Genomic DNA, 17,548 nt, shown 5'->3' on the forward strand with positions numbered 1-17,548 from the left:
TATCCTTATTAAATATATTATTAAGAGAATTGTGTGGGGGAAAAAAGAGGGTGGACATTCTTTGTGGGAGGAAGTTAGGATGGATTATGGTGGGGTGGGAACCGCGCCCGGAGCCTGAGCCACCACCGTGGTTAGATGCCCACCCAGACCCTCCCCTAGACTTTGTGCTGGTGCGTCCGGAGTTCGCACCTTGTGGGGGGGGTACTGTCACGTTCCTGACCTATTTATGTTAGTTTTGTGTGTTAGTTGGTCAGGACGTGAGGTTGGGTGGGCATTCTATGTTATCTGTTTCTATGTTGGTTTCGGTTTGCCTGGTATGGCTCTTGATTAGAGGCAGGTGGTTTGCGTTTGCCTCTAATTAAGAGTCATATTTAGGTAGGGCATTCTCACTGTTTGTTTGTGGGTGATTGTCTCCTGTGTTTGTGTCTGCGCACCACACGGGATTGTTTCGGTTGTATTTCGTTTTGATGTAGTCTGTTTCCTGCTCGTGTGTTCTTCCTGTCGTTATGTAAGTTCCATGTTCAGGTTTCGTCTACGTTGTCCGTTTGTTATTTTGTATCATTTCTAAAGTATAGTTCGTGTCAGTGTTCGTTTTGTTAAATAAATTCATTATGTCATCACACCTCGCTGCGCATTGGTCTTCAGATCCCTCTCTCCTCTCCTCGTCTGAGGAGGAGGAGGATTTAGAGTATCGTTACAGCTGTGCTCACTATCCAGCATGCGACCCACAGTCAAGACAGAGGACTTGTTCAAGGTCTGGAAGTTCACAGAGGATTTTGGACAGAGGGCTGAGAGGACCTGGTCAGCAGGGGCTTCACTACTCCTTACCCAGTCTCTCCTCTCAAGCCTCATTCGTACAACCTCCTATCAAATAGTATACTATTACAACACTAGAACCTTGGACTTTTTCGACTAACCTGTATTGGCAAGAATGAAGGAGCCTTTTAACTTCGTGCATATACTTTCCCTGTGATCAGACACTATTTTTCTTTCTTTGCCATCCTGCACTTTTACAGTGAGTACATAGCTCATTATTGAGTGGGGGAGGTGTTTAAATTTCCATATTTCCCCGTACAAGAGCCCTTGTCTATTTCTGGATTTGAACATTGAAAATAACGACAGACACTATCATATTGTTCCTATACTGTTAGTATTGCTGTCTCTCTGTGTAGTTGGATATATAATAGTTGGTATATCGATTCAGTAATACTGAAGTCAGTTCTGGTACCAGAGGGGTTCTCAATGCTGTTACACATAGCCATGATAACCATGTTACCATGAATAAATTAATTCTGTATACATTAATTCTTAGTTAAATTAATAGAATAAATTAATTATTCTCTGAATAAAACCTGAATTAAAAAATAAGATGTGCTTGTCATGATTTTACTTTAACGTTACATTATACCTACCCTGTATTATACAGCAGCAGATCACTCGTTAATACAGTGCATTTGGAAAGTATTCAGACCCCTCGACCTTTTCCACATTTTGCTACATTACAACCTTATTCTAAAATTGATTAAATCGTTTTTTTATTTAATCATTAATCTACACACAATACCCCATAATGACAAAGCAAAAACTGGTGTTTAGAAATATCACATTTACATTAGTATTTAGACCCTTTACTCAGTACTTTGTTGAAGCATCTTTGGCAGCAATTACAGCCTCGAGTCTTCTCGGGTATGACACTACAAGCTTGGCACACTTGTATTTGGGGAGTTTTCAGGTCTCTCCAGAGATGGCTGGGCCACTCAAAGACACTCAGAGACTTGTCCCGAAGCCACTTCTGCGTTGTCATGGCTGTGTGCTTAGGGTCGTTGTCCTGTTGGAAGGTGAACTTTCGCCCCAGTCTGAGGTCCTGAGCGCTCTGGAGTAGGTTTTCATCAAGGATCTCTCTGTACCTTGATCTGTTCATCTTTCCCTCGATCCTGACTGGTCTCCCAGTCCCTGCCGCTGAAAAACATCCCCACAGTATGATGCTGCCACCACCATGCTTCACTGTAGGGATTGTGGCAGGTTTCCTCCAGACGTGACAATTGGCATTTAGGCCAAAGAGTTCAATCTTGGTTTCATCAGACCAGAGAATCTTGTTTCTCATGGTCTGAGAATCCTTTAAGTGCCTTTTGGCAAACTCCAAGCGGGCTGTCATGTGCCTTTTACTGAAGAGTGGCTTCCGTCTGGCCACTACCATAAAGGCCTGATTGGTGGAGTGCTGCAGAGATGGTTGTCCTTCTGGAAGGTTCTCCCATCGCCACATTTGAACTCGAGCTGTTAGAGTGACCATCAGGTTCTTGGTCACCTCCCTGACCAAGGCCCTTCTCCCCTGATTGCTCAGTTTGGCCAGGCAGCCAGCTCTAGGAAGAGTTTTGGTGGTTCCAAACTTCTTCCATTTAAGAATTATGGAGACCACTGTGTTCTTGGGGAACTTCAATGCTGCAGAATTTTTTGGTACCCTTCCTCATATCTGTGCCTGGACACAATCCTGTCTCAGAGCTCTACAGACCTCATGGCTTGGTTTTTGCTCTGACATGCACTGTCAACTGTGAGACCTTATATAGACAGGTGTGTGCCTTTCCAAATCATGTCCAATCATTTGAATTTACCACAGGTGGACTCCAATCAAGTTGTAGAAACATCTCAAGGATGATCAACGGAAACAAGTTGCACCTGATCTCAATTTCGAGTCTCATAGCAAAGGGTCGGAATACTTATGTAAATAGGGTATTTTTGTTTTTCATTTTTAATACATTTGCTAAAATTTCTAAAAACATGTTTTCGCTTTGTCATTATAGGGTATTGGGCGTAGAATTATGAGGGAAAAAATAATTTTATCCATTTTAGAATAAGGCTGTAATGTAACGATATGTGGAAAAGGGGAAGGGGTCTGAATACTTTCTAAATGCACTGTACAGACTGCACCCTTCCCTTATTTCAACCAACATTTCTTTCCACAACTTTTGAATCAAGTAATAATTAAACAGATACATGTGCTGCCTGTCCAAATGATATAAACTTTCCACTCAAATATACATTTGAAAAAGATAAAATCCTTCACAGTATGTCTGTTGTTTTAACAACGTAATAACAGAATAATGTTATTCGTGTCTATAACAGTCAACAACAGCGATAATAACAGTTTATAGCAGTGTAATATAACTGTTTATAACAATATAGAGCACATCTAACAATGCAAGGATGCATTTCAAGATCATAAACTATTTTGTTTCTGAATCTTCAGACTCCGGACTTGGATCAGCATGGGTACATTGCCATCTACTGGAATGAAAATTAAACTATTATTCCAAATATTATTTAATATATAGAATATTGAACTATCAATCATTAATTCCTTTTCAACTCATCAATATTTAACATTGTTGTATAATTAACATTTTGATGTCCGCTTATTAACATAACGTTGATTACGTCTTTGAACATGTACTGATTGCATATTTTATTTCATTTACCCAACTTGGCAGAGTACCTATATAACCACTAGAACGCAAAAATATGCCTCAATACCTCCTAAAATAGCATGAACATGAGAGGGTAGGATCAGAGAAACAGAACGCATCTTGAAACATGCAAAATACACAACTTTTTGTGATCTTGTGTTCAAGTAAACGAATTACTTTTATTTTTGCGCGATTTGGACCTGTTAGTGACGCTAAATGCTGCTGATTTCACGAAGCTTTGTTCTCAAATGTTAAGCAAACCTCAGCTCTCGCGAGATTCTGTTCAACTCCGTCACACAAAGGTCAGAGGTTGCATCCATCACCCAATGGTTGCGTGCGACGTCATCGACTGTGTAATAAACTGACAAATTCAATGAGCACGTTCCTATGCATATGCCGCGTTCAAAACAACTGGGAACTCGGAAATCTCCGACTTCCAACTTCAGTTTATTCAAGACAACTGGGAATTAAGGAAAAAATGAGCTCCGACTGGAAAAAACGGTTTTGAACTGTCATTCAACTCGGGAATACCAAATAGGAAACTCTGGCATTGTTCTAGAGCTCAGACTTTCAAACTTTTCAAAGATCACTGATTTCATTATTTGACTCCCCAAAAAGTCGTAGTTCCACATCCTGTGTTATAGCAAGTTGTCACGTCTGTGGAACGCGCCCAATGGCAGTGTCGAGAGCATCAAAACCGTGATGTATCATGGGTCAATTGTGGCTGACAGATCTACAAACCATAATAAGTCGTTATTATGATGCAAGGTGATTTGTAGGTTACTCAAGGTGATTTGTAGATCACTCAAGGTGATTTGTAGATCACTCAGTCTGGCAGTTGCCTGCACTGTGGGCTGCAATGTCGAACAAGCCTGTTGAATGTATAAATGGGCAAAGCCATCGATCACCGTGACACCATTCATTCCTACATTACGTGACCAAAAGTATGTGGATACCTGCTCGTCGAACATCTCATTCTAAAAATCATGGGAATTAAAACCTCTTGAGGATCGTTGCCTTTTTTCTCTCACATTTTTGTCTAAAATGACATACCCAAATCGAACTGCCTGTAACTCAGGACCTGAAGCAAGGCTTTGCATATTCTTCATACCATTTGAAAGGAAACACTTCAAAGTTTGTGGAAATGTGAAATTAATGTAGGAGAATATAGACAGAGACAGCAGGGCCAAGATAAATCAAAGCAGTGCGACAAAAACAACACAGAGTTACACATAAACAAACGTACAGTCAATAACACGATAGAAAAATCTATGTACAGTGTGTGCAAATGTAGAAGAGTAGGGAGGTAAGGCAATAAATAGGCCATAGAGGCGAAATAATTACAATTTAGCATTAACACTGGGGTGATTGATGTGCAAGTAGAGATACTGGGGTGCAAAAGAGCAAGAGGATAAATAACAATATGGGGATGAGGTAGTTGGGTGTGCTATTTACAGATTGGCTGTGTACAGGTACAGTGTACCGGTAAGCTGCTCTGACAGCTGATGCTTAAAGTTAGAACAAACAAACAAAACTATGCTACCTTTTATCTCTGGGACCCTCAGGATGACAAATCAGAGCAAGATTTCTGAATGTAAGAACATTATTTTCCTTCAGAGGTGAATCTATCAAACCAGTTGCCGTGATAAAAGTGTTTTGTTGATGTGCACTCTCCTCAAACAATAACATGGTATTTTTTCACTGTAATAGCTATTGTAAATTGGAAAGTGCAGTTAAATTAACAAGAATTTATGCTTTCTGCCCATAAATCAAATCACATTTCAAAACAATATTAAGGCATATAAGACATGGCTATGTCCTGGAAAGTTGGCGGAAACTTGCAATGTCATTCTAGTCACATTAGCACACGTTAGCAACAACCATCCCGGTTTAGGGACACCGATCCCGTAGTATGGAGTTGGTCCACCCGTTGCTGCGAAAACAGCCTCCAATTTTCTGGGAAGGCTTTTCACTAGATGCTGGAACATTGCTGCGGGGACTGTTGGGTGATTAGGCCTGGCTCACAGTCGGCGTTCCAATTCATCCCAAAGGTGTTTGATGGGGTTGAGGTCAGTGCTCTGTGCAGGTCAGTCAAGTTCTTCCACACAGATCTCAACACACCATTTCTGTATGGACCTTGCTTTGTGCATGCTTTGTTCATGCTGAAACAGGATAGGACATTTCTCAAACTGTTACTACAAAGTTGGAAACACAGAATTGTCTAGAATATCATTGTATGCTGTAGCGTTAAGATTTCCCTTAACTGGAACATGGGTCTTAGCCCGAACCATGAAAAACAGCCCCAGATCATTATTCCTCCTCCACCAAACTTTACAGTTTGCATTATGCATTGGGGCCTTTCAGAACAGATACACTGCTCAAAAAAATAAAGGGAACACTAAAATAACACATCCTAGATCTGAAGGAATGAAATATTCTTATTAAATACTTTTTTCTTTACATGGTTGAATGTGCTGACAACAAAATCACACAAAAATTATCAATGGAAATCAAATGTATCAACCCATGTAGGTCTGGATTTGGAGTCACACTCAAAATTAAAGTGGAAAACCACACTACAGGCTGATCCAACTTTGATGTAATGTCCTTAAAACAAGTCAAAATGAGGCTCAGTAGTGTGTGTGGCCTCCACGTGCCTGTATGACCTCCCTACAACGCCTGGGCATGCTCCTGATGAGGTGGCGGATGGTCTCCTGAGGGATGTCCTCCCAGACCTGGACTAAAGCATCCGCCAACTCCTGGACAGTCTGTGGTGCAACGTGGCGTTGGTGGATGGAGCGAGACATGATGTCCCAGATGTGCTCAATTGGATTCAGGTCTGGGGAACGGGAGGGCCAGTCCATAGCATCAATGCCTTCCTCTTGCAGGAACTGCTGACACACTCCAGCCACATGAGGTCTAGCATTGTCTTGCATTAGGAGGAACCCAGGGCCAACCGCACCAGCATATGGTCTCACAAGGGGTCTGAGGATCTCATCTCGGTACCTAATGGCAGTCAGGCTACCTCTGGCGAGCACATGGAGGGCTGTGCGGCCCCCAGAGAAATGCCACCCCACACCATGACTGACCCACCGCCAAACCGGTCATGCTGGAGGATGTTGCAGGCAGCAGAACGTTCTCCACGGCGTCTCCAGATTCTGTCATGTCTGTCACATGTGCTCAGTCTGAACCTGCTTTCATCTGTGAAGAGCACAGGGCGCCAGTGGCGAATTTGCCAATCTTGGTGTTCTCTGGCAAATGCCAAACGTCCTGCACGGTGTTGGGCTGTAAGCACAACCCCCACCTGTGGACGTCGGGCCCTCATACCAACCTCATGAAGTCTGTTTCTGACCGTTTGAGCAGACACATGCACATTTGTGGCCTGCTGGAGGTCATTTTGCAGGGCTCTGGCAGTGCTCTGGCAGTGCTCCTCCTGCTCCTCCTTGCACAAAGGTGGAGGTAGCGGTCCTGCTGCTGGGTTGTTGCCCTCCTACGGCCTCCTCCACGTCTCCTGATGTACTGGCCTGTCTCCTGGTAGCGCCTCCATGCTCTGGACACTACGCTGACAGACACAGCAAACCTGGATGTGCCATCCTGGATGAGCTGCACTACCTGAACCACTTGTGTGGGTTGTAGACTCCGTCTCATGCTACCACTAGAGTGAAAGCACCGCCAGCATTCAAAAGTGACCAAAATATCAGCCAGGAATCATAGGAACTGAGAAGTGGTCTGTGGTCACCACCGGCAGAACCACTCCTTTATTGGGGGTGTCTTGCTAATTGCCTATAATTTCCACCAGTTGTCTATTCCATTTGCACAACAGCATGTGCAATTTATTGTCAATCAGTGTTGCTTCCTAAGTGGACAGTTTGATTTCACAGAAGTGTGATTGACTTGGAGTTACATTGTGTTGTTTAAGTGTTCCCTTTATTTTTTTGAGCAGTGTATAATAAATTAGAGCCACTATTGTCCCATTGATCACAATTGGGACCACAAAGATATTTTCATATACAACAAGCATCATGAATTTAATGTTTTGAATATGAAAGCACATATGTAAACTAGAGCCTTTAAACATTATGTTAACAATGAAAATATTTTTAAACGTCAACAATGTATTGTTTTTTAAACTGTTGAGTGGAGACTTCTGATGCCAAATCTGTCTGTAAAAGACCATTTTGAAGAAAGCATATGAATCTTCTCTAAATGACACCTTGATAATGCATACAGTACATACGTTTTGTGCTGTGGCCTATGAGATTAAATGGGTTAATGACAATAAAAATGGAGGTAAAGTGCACAGATATGCAAAGTCCTGGCACTGGCAGGAAATTAGCATGTTATTTAATTAACGAAAATGTTTTACAGGTACTTCATTAAGGTCGGACATGTGGGGACCATACTTACGAACTCTTGCTTAAACCTCAAGTGTAAACCTTTTGGAACAAAAATGCTAGGTGTTTTTCACATTAGAAAACATGTCACAATAACAAACCGGGCTACGAGTCACTAATTTCTGGGAACAAAATTACGAATCAACCGATGAACGATGTAGACGTAGTTGTTCAAACAGATTAGAATAAATATAATTTCACACTATGGGCATTGTATTAAAACTTTTACTTTATTATCACCTGGTCTATTTAGAGGGAATACTTGTCTTATTCCACCTTAAAAAAGAAAAACCCAACCAAAACCACCCATTCCTATAATTTACAGTGTTACATTGCACTAATATGTGAGAACAACATGTTTTTGTTTACAACTGTTTTATTGTGTCGTTATAAATGTTGGTAACATGTGGAAATCTGTTGCAGCTCAAATCGACTACAAAACCGACAACGCAGTGCTCTCTCTATGGGCTTGCTGGCTAGCTAAGTAGCTAGCAAACGTAGCTACCCACAATAATTCCAAAGTCAGTATCAGCATGTGATGTAGCTGTAGTTAGTTGTAAAATCTCCTAAACAAACTGCACTATCAATTTAGTCACAATGTTCAACATGCCGTCTGACATTCACAACGGCACCATGCATGCAACCTGAACTGAAGTGGCAAACAAATAGGAGAAATGTGTTAAGAGACCCTCCAGGAATATTGCGAAAATATGATAAATGGCTCATTCGAGAAGACAACCTCCCGCGTCATGACATTTGACATGTACTATATGATAGACGTTTTCGCGATCTATAAGTCGTTAACCTCCATTTTTTTTTATGTAACGATTTATAACCGTTTTTTCAACCTCTAACAGAAGGAAGATTAATCAATGAGTCCGAATCCCATGTCATCATCAGATCCCTCTTCCTCCTCTTCCGCAGCACCACCAACCCCAGCTGCAACAGGATCCACCACAGCACCACCTACTGGCACGGAGGCCAATTTAGAGAGACCAGACTTCATTGATGTCTTTTCCATTCAATTCATTGCCAACATTGCCTAGGCGCGCATCTCCGGCCCCGATCATTTTTACACTCCCCAAAATGGTATTGATGTCCTTGGAGGAGGGGCTGGTGTTACCTCCGAACACAGCCTGGAAGTAAGCGGACACAACGCATTTTCAAGTCTAAACAGACACGAAACGTCGGTCACGCTGATTTTTCCGTAAGGTATCTAGTGGTGACAGGCTTTATGCTGTATAAATGGCAATAGCGCAGCTACACATGAAAACATGAAATGATCCAGGGAATCGATAGAACGTCACTCAGATGTAGAAAAACAATATAACATCCAAAATGGGTGAATCTTTACTTGAAGGTAGATATACTTTATTAATGAATTTATATAATCTATACAGTTCAAGAAGTGAACAAATGTGGATCTTATTTCCTTATGCACAAACAATCAAAATCCACTTAAAAATAGCAACAACTATAAATATTGAGGGTTGGTGTGATGACAACATTATTATTCCTCAGAAGAACAATGGCGAAATGGGGATAATGACTGTTTCAGTCTGTTTGTTTTGAATGGACAGATGGGCTTTTGTTGTGCCTTTTAAAATCACAGAAAAGTTGGAAGTGTTTAGATCTCGTCTACGAAGGGCGTCTTGATGAGGTTTCCACTTGAAGCCATGGACTTCTTGCCCGACACAAACTTATTTGCAGCCTGAGAGAAGAAGGAAAACACATCTAAGCACAAAAATAAACAAACAAACTAGAAAACACTCAGAATATACTGTGCACGTCGAGAGTGAGCTGCAGCAAAGACGGGAATATAGAAATATATTCACTTCCACTCAAATTTTTACTTCCTGTCCAATTGACATCAATGCATGACTAAATCAAAAGTAAAGGTAAGTGGAAGTTAACATTCGCTTAAAACTGAATAAACGTACGTTGGCGACATCAGTTGCTGAGACCGAGTCGAACTTCTGTGCGATGGCCTCGGGGGAGTGGTAGGCCCCTCTGGCCAGAGCCTGTGAACCCATTGCATCTAACAAACCCTCTGAGCTCTCCAACGACATCAGGTACTCAGCCTTCAGCTGGGTCCTACAGGGGTAAAGAAACAGGCACAACTTAAGTCAACATGTAGAAATTCCCTTCTATTTGCAATACTTTTCTCGATTATATGTACTCAAATTCTATACTGAAGTCTGTGTGCATGTTAGCTTACTTGGCGCGGGTCAGGTCAGCTTCTGAGACCCCCATTGCAACAGCCTTCACCTGGCCAATAGCTGCCTTGATTACCTGTAGAGAGGACAGGGATAGGTCAATAAATTAATCAATGGGAGGTCAAAGTTAATCTTCATTATGCTCTTTCCTCATCCTAAATGAATGATCTTACAGTACATTCTATGTAAAAGCAACTATCACTCACAGGGTTCATGGGACTACTTAGCAACTGATTCAGAAAGCTGTTGTGAAGAGTTTGAATTAAGCTTTATGAATTCTCATAACAAGTACCTTATTAGAAAGCAGTGGAAATTTAAGAGACATAATACTCACGTCACCAGCTGCTGCAGACTGGGAGATGGTGTAGACTCCAAACAGGCCAGAGTCAGAGTAGTTGACATTGAAAGCAGAGGCCTAAAAGGAGGGGACACCAGAGGAGAATGACATTCGTTTTGCCACTCTAACACAACAATATGAAATTCTGCATGATAGAATACAATATCTATTCTGCACAAAACACTTCTTTCAAAAGATTCCTCCACATATTGCATTCCCCTCTTGTATAAAGCCCAGCTATGAAAACACAAACACAATCCAATCTGGTGATTATGCCACTCACATCGAAGGGGTCTGCAGTAGCCTTAGCGACGCCCTGGATGAGTTTGGAGGTGGAATTGGAGCCTCTCTTGATGTGTGGCCCCGCCCCCAAGACGTGCTGAAGTACAGAGAAGGCCATGACCTCATCTGTGCCCACCGCCGCCCCCTCAGACACCACTGCAGAGTGCACCAGGCTGGACCCATTCTGCACCCTCACCTCACCTAGAGAGGAATGGAGAGAGAGAGAGGAGAGAAAGGCAGCAAGAAACTTAGAATTCAGGGAATTTTCCATGCCAGAGGAAAATGACGTTTCATGCTTTTAGCAGATACAGTAGAATAAGAGTCTTACCGCCTCGGTACTGAGCCTTTGTCCCCGCAGTGCCCATCCCACTGCGGATGTTGAGGAACTGCTCTCCCACCTGCTTCAGAACATCGTGGTCCACACCTGAACACATAGAATGCATGTAAGAATACAATAATATATATATTTTTTAAATATTCCCTTAACGCACAGCTACCTGGAGAAAAATAATTTGATTAAAAAATATATGTGTTTTATATGTTTAACACTTACCAAGCCCAACCAGAGCCATTCTTGCACTTGTGAAATTGTTCTGGATAAAATTGTGCATCTGAAGAGGCAAACATCAGAGGGTTAATCAAAAACATAACCGTAATGCTGTACTTTGTGAAGTAGAGCATGCTGGGTTGTGCATCAGGAGAGGAAGATGAACGTCCATAGCATTAGTCCCCTGCATTATCATTGAGTTGGACCAGGATGTTGAGTGTCTTACATGGTCAGCGTTGACGTGGCCAACCATGTAGTCTGGGCAGTAGAGGGAGTTGGACAGCGTGTTCTTGTAAGCAGCTCCATGTAGACCCTCAATCACACCTGAGGAAAATAACCGCAAGGCCCTTCAGCCGCAGTGTGATGACAATTTGCAATCTTTTGACATTCAGCATAATGTAATCTAGAGCCGTTAACAGAAAGTACATTCAAATAAAGAAACAAACAATCACATGACTGACTGACTGACTGTGTGTGTGTGTGTGTGCTAACCCATCTGGGGGGTCTGTGCGGCCAGGGCCTTGTCCATCTTGACCCTGAAGGTGAGGTCAGACACCTCCCACGGCCTGAACTCTGGGGCTGTGGTCACATTGATCAGGTACTCCATCACTGTGTCACTGCATTAGACAACACACAGCAATGAGAATAACAATAATTTATTCACCATATATTTTAGATCTCTGTTTGTGTACACATATGAATACGTGAGGCAAGCAACACTTACATGTGGTCTCTGAGACAGTCAACCGAGTAGATCATGTTCTCTCTGGATGACGTCACGCTGCATAGAGAATACACACACACACACACACACAGATACACTACATGACCAAAAGTATATGGACACCTGCTTGTCGAACATCTCATTCCAAAATCATGGGCATTAATATGGACTTGGTCCCCCCTTTGCTGCTATAACAGCCTCCTCTCTTCTGGAAAGGTTTTCTACTAGATGGTGGAACATTGCTGCGGGGACTTGCTTTCCATTCAACCACAAGAACTTTAGTGAGGTCGGGTACTGATGTTGAGCGATTAGCCCCGTCTCGCAGTCGGCGTTCCAATTCATCCCAAAGGTGTTCGATGGGGTTGAGGTCAGGGCTCTGTGCAGGCCAGTCAAGTTCTTCCACCCAGATCTCAACAAACCATTTCTGTATGGACCTCGCTTTGTGCACAGGGGCATTGTCATGCTGAAACAGGAAATTACCTTCCTCAAACTTTTGCCACAAAGTTGGAGGCAAAGAATTGTCTAGAATGCCATTGTACGCTTCAGTGTTTAGATTTCCCTTCACTGGAACTCCGAACCATGAAAAACAGACCATTATTCCTCCTCCACCAAACTTTACAGTTGACACTATGCATTGGGGTAGGTAGCATTCTCCTGGCATTCGCTAAAGTCAGATTCGTCTATCGTACTGCCAGATGGTGAAGCTTGATTCATCACTCAAGAGAATGTGTTTCCACTGCTCCAGAGTCCAATGGCAGCGAGCTTCATACCACTCCAGCCGACGCTTGGCATTGCGCATGGTGATCTTAAGCTTGTGTGCGGCTGCTCTGCCATGGAAACCCATTTCATGAAGCTCCAGACGAACAGTTATTGTGCTGATGTTGTTTCCAGAGGCAGTTTGGATCTTGGTGGCGAGTGTTGCAACCAAGGACGGACTATTTTTAAACGCAACGCACTTCAGCACTCCGCGAACCCGTTCTGTGAGCTTGTGTGGCCTACCACTTTACGGCTGAGCCGTTGTTGCTCTTAGACATTTCCACGTCACAATAACAGCACTTACAGTTGACCAGGGCAGCTCTAGCAGGGCAGAAATTTTACGAACTGACTTGTTGGAAAGGTGGCATCCTATGACGGTGCCACGTTGAAAGTCACTGCGCCCTTCAGTAAGACCATTCTACTGCCAATGTTTGTCTATGGGAGATCGCATGGCTGTGTGCTCGATTTTATACAACTGTCAGCAACAGGTATGGCCGAAATATCCGAATCCACTAATTTGAAGAGATGTCCACATACTTTTGTATATATAGTGCAAGTATGACATCCATGGCAGTGGTACAGTTAGTCAGAAAATATGCTAAAGAGATTCTGTGGTACTTTTGTATACTTTTTAGCCAATAGTTGTGAAAGTAGCACTCATGAACCAAAAGTCACATATGTATGTGCACCACGGCATTGTTCTCTCGCTCTCTCTCTGCTGTGTCCACGGAACCATCGGGCCCGTCCTGCAACCCCATTGGTTAATGCTGGGCAGGCCCCTTCCTAGCTGCCACTCAAATGCGAGGGGCTGAAGATCATTGGCTAGAACTCAAACTGCTAGTGAGCTGGCCCACTTGGGGGAAAATGGCACGGCACAGCTTCAAGGAAACAGTCACTTTCAAACTAGGGATTTCGTGGAAAATTGAGGTAAAACAGTAATTCTTCTCAGATGATGATGCATGAACTACACATTGACACATCCAGCCCAAAGCTGGAGGTTTAAATAAATACGTTGTTAGTCGCCAAAGTAACGGAACACGTCTTTAAGTATCCCAAACAATATAAATCAAAGATATGTCTAGTTCTCTTTATGTTTGTATGAGGATGTACACTAAATCACAGACACTGACCATAGACTGCCTCCAACTGCTTCCACACCACGACAGATCCTGAAGGCTGAAGCACCTTTGGTAGTCTGGAAAAGAGCAGCAGAGATTGGGATGAACCACATCACTAGTTCCTAAGCAGTATTGAGTACATTGAACAATCACTCAAGCTCCTGGATACATCACGTTGATGGAGGGTTAATGAACCAGAACCAGGTGTACCAGGTTGGCAGCCAGACGGAGCAGGTGGGTGACCCCCTGGTTCTCCGGGGACTCATATCGACATCCAGCTTTCACAAACACACCGATCCTGGAAGCCGGGGAGTAGTTGTCCAACGAGGCTATCACCAGACCACTGGGCAGTTTAGTCACCTGGAGGAGAAATATCAGTTAGCATCACACATACAGTGCCTTCAGGAAGTATTCATACCCCTTGACTTATTCCACATTTTGTTGTGTTACAGCCTGAATAATACAATTTTAAAAATCTCACCCATCTACACATAATACTCCATAATGACAAAGTGAAAACCTTTTTTTTGTGAAAAGGTAAAATTAAAAATTTAAAAAAACATTGGCGACTTTGTATTTGTAGTGAACTTTGTTCTGAAGTTATCAGCAGTCAGAGAGACTCTGATAAACCATGTGATTCTATGTTTAGCTGAGATCTTCTGTTTCTTCTGTGCATAAAGTGACACAGGAGGGCAAAAAGCATCTAATTAGGCACTTAGCTGTGGTCTGAGGCAGGCGTTAGATTACGAGCATTTTCAAGTGCAACGTTATTAACGATGGTTTTGGGAAACAGCTCAGAGATTTAAGGATACTCCTTCAATGGTTGTAACGATAAACTTAGCCTTAAGATGCTTTGGGAAACCGGGCCTTGGTCTGTTTGGGTGACCACATAGAAATGTCTTTGTGAGGAGAGAGAAACATGTCAACACCCACTGACCTGCACATCCTGAGGCTGAAACTTGACATGCTCTGCAGCGACATCCAACTTACGGGCAGCCTGGGCTGCGTAAAGCCTTGTCTGTAATAGAGAAAAGATACAAGGTGACTTAATATCCTATTAGGGTTTTATGGTGGGTCTGGACTCTGGAGAGAGAAAATTAGATGATTGAGAATCAGAAACAGAATGATGGTTGAATGCAGACTGGACAGATGTGGATGGACCTTATGGTGGCACAGTGGTATAATAATATTCCAATGTTTCATGTTTAATAAAAAGTCACATTCCGTATATTCTGTTTCCATTCAACAGTGCAGCCCGGTCACTCGTTTGTTTTGGTTTTGGAGGTCTGTGGAGGAGGATCATGGAAAGTGCAAAATCAAAGAACAGGTATGCTCCATGATGCTCCATGATAAAGCTTGACCCGGGATAAACTTGGCAGTAAGGGGGAAATTAGCTTCCTAGAAAGTCTTTCTCTAGTTCAACTCATTCATAGATGCTAACTACCTTTAGCGCCTATTGACGATAGTATCTTCTGGCCGGTGGAATTTTGTTAAGAGAAATCATTTTCATAAAACAAAATGTTAAATTACAGGGTTAGGGTTAGTGTTCCCACATACCCATATCTCCATTTTACAGCGCTTGTTTACAGAAGCCCATAAAACCTAGTGGTCAAACAAGGAAATGGTTCAAATCATTTTCCCACCATTCATTTTGGAAACACTTAAAATAAGGGCTGTTTCATGTAGACTTACCCTGGCGTGATGTTTTGATAACCGTGTAAATCTATCTAGGGAAAGGTGACTTATCAATATATTCACCTGTATTTGCCCCCAAAAAATGTAATGATAATTAGCTGCAAATGTGGCTATCATAAAGAACTACAAATCCAATGATGAACGAGGCTGCTGAATCGAGGCAAAGGTAAGAATCTCTGGATTAACTAATGTTAACCATTGGTGGAAAAAGTACCCAATTGTTATACTTGAGTAAAAGTAAATATACTTTAATAGAAAATGACTTAAGTAAAAGTCACCCAGTAAAGTCCTACTTGTAAAAATATATATACTTAAGTATCAAAAGTAAATGTAATTGCTCAAATATACTTAAGTATCAAAATTAAAAGTATAAATAATTTAGAATTCGTTATATTAAGCAAACCAGACGGCACCATTTTCTTATTTACGAATAGCCAGGGGCACACTCCAACCCTCAGACATAATTTACAAACGAAGCATGTGTTTAGTGAGTCTACCAGATCAGAGGCAGTAGGGATGACCAGGAACGTTGTCTTGATAAGAATAGTAAAGTACAGATAAATGTAGTTATGAATAAGTTGGCTAAAAGTATTTTAAATTAACAATTCAACTGTCTTGTGCAAGTTTTAAATTGACACAATACTTGTTAGCAAAGGTGTCAGCTAGAGATAACATACAGAAGCTTTCAGGGATTTTTAGTTTTGCATGATGTCTACTTTGATGATAATTAGCATTTTTTAATCTGAGAGTAAATAGAGACCAATATATTGATAAGTCAACCAGTTAATGTTTGTGAGAGCGTGACAGCAAAGTTTACTTATGCATTAGCTAGCTAGGAAAGCAAACTTGTGAGAATGTTATGGTATTCATTGATATTGGAACTTTTAAAACATCAAGTTGTAGCCAACTGAATGTAACGTTATGTCCTGATTAATTGAATGACACGACAGTGTATGCCAGCTATCTGCATCATAGTGCACAGTCCAAGACACATGACCACCTGTATGAACTACATTTGACTTTCAAGGGAGAATCACACCGAAGGCTTGATGTCAAACCAACAGCTGCTCAACCCTATAGCTACCCCGGGTGAGACTGATAAACAACTGAACTGTTATCCTCTGCATGATCTGATCTTTTGATTGGACATACCGCAAGGGACAAATTTGACAACACATTGACAGCGGGTAAAGAGTAGACACAATTTGTGGAATATTTTAACGTAACGTTAGCTTAATAACCACATTTTTCGACCCACTATCAAACGTTTAGGCTGGGTTTATCATCATTGTGTTAACGTTCGCTTCCTCGCTAGTATATTTACGTTAACTACCTAGTGACATCACAATTTATGGTGAAAGGGGATACCTAGTCAGTTGTACAAATGAATGCATTCAACTGAAATTTGCCTAACGCATTTAACCCAACCCGTCTGAGGCAGAAAGGTGCGGGTGGCTGCAATAATCAACATCCACGTCTTCGGCGCCCGGGGATCAGTGGGTTAACAGCCTTACTCAGGGGCAGAACGACAGATTTTTACCTTGTCAACTCGGGGATTTGTTCCAGCAACCTTTCAGTTACTGTCCCGAGCGCTATTCTCGACAACCAAGCCCTACAATCTATAATTGGCTTTTAAAAACGTCTCCTGAATTATCAACTATTCAATTTATGAAAATGGCAAAGGAGTTCTTACCGATAACTGACTTATTCCGCGAATCCCCTTCATCTCCCCTCTATCCTTAAACAAGGACGATGAAACAATATGGCTGACATGTGAATGTCTTACCCAGAATTCCTAGCGCACCAACTTCTTCCTCGGGGGTTTAAAACGTGCACTAACAAGTGTATTTGCCACCACTGTTTTAAATGTGCTAAATTACTTTTTATCTACCTTGCAGGATTCTACAAATATTGTCCACATTTTGTGAAAATGCCAACATGCATTAATTGCAAATAACTGGTAACAAAACAAAGCAAAAAGAAGAACATGGGCGGGTCAAACAATTCACTTCCTGCCC

At 42.0% G+C, this 17,548-nt stretch overlaps 1 protein-coding gene across 1 annotated transcript; it reads right to left on the reverse strand.

The window, feature by feature from the left end:
• Positions 1–9,198: 9,198 nt before the first annotated feature.
• On the reverse strand, positions 9,199–17,333 carry LOC129828762 (cytochrome b-c1 complex subunit 2, mitochondrial). Its single transcript, XM_055889957.1, has 14 exons — positions 17,224–17,333; positions 14,773–14,853; positions 14,046–14,195; positions 13,848–13,912; positions 11,962–12,018; positions 11,730–11,854; positions 11,464–11,561; positions 11,244–11,301; positions 11,019–11,114; positions 10,692–10,891; positions 10,406–10,486; positions 10,074–10,147; positions 9,796–9,949; positions 9,199–9,566 (listed from the first exon to the last, which is right to left on the reverse strand). Exons 1-14 carry the CDS (start codon positions 17,254–17,256, stop codon positions 9,483–9,485), a joined length of 1,356 nt encoding a protein of 451 aa, XP_055745932.1. The 5' UTR covers positions 17,257–17,333; the 3' UTR covers positions 9,199–9,482.
• Between the last annotated feature and the right edge of the window lie 215 nt (positions 17,334–17,548).

Source organism: Salvelinus fontinalis, chromosome 30 (genome assembly GCF_029448725.1).
Source record: "Salvelinus fontinalis isolate EN_2023a chromosome 30, ASM2944872v1, whole genome shotgun sequence".
In the NCBI taxonomy this organism is placed as follows: domain Eukaryota; kingdom Metazoa; phylum Chordata; class Actinopteri; order Salmoniformes; family Salmonidae; genus Salvelinus; species Salvelinus fontinalis.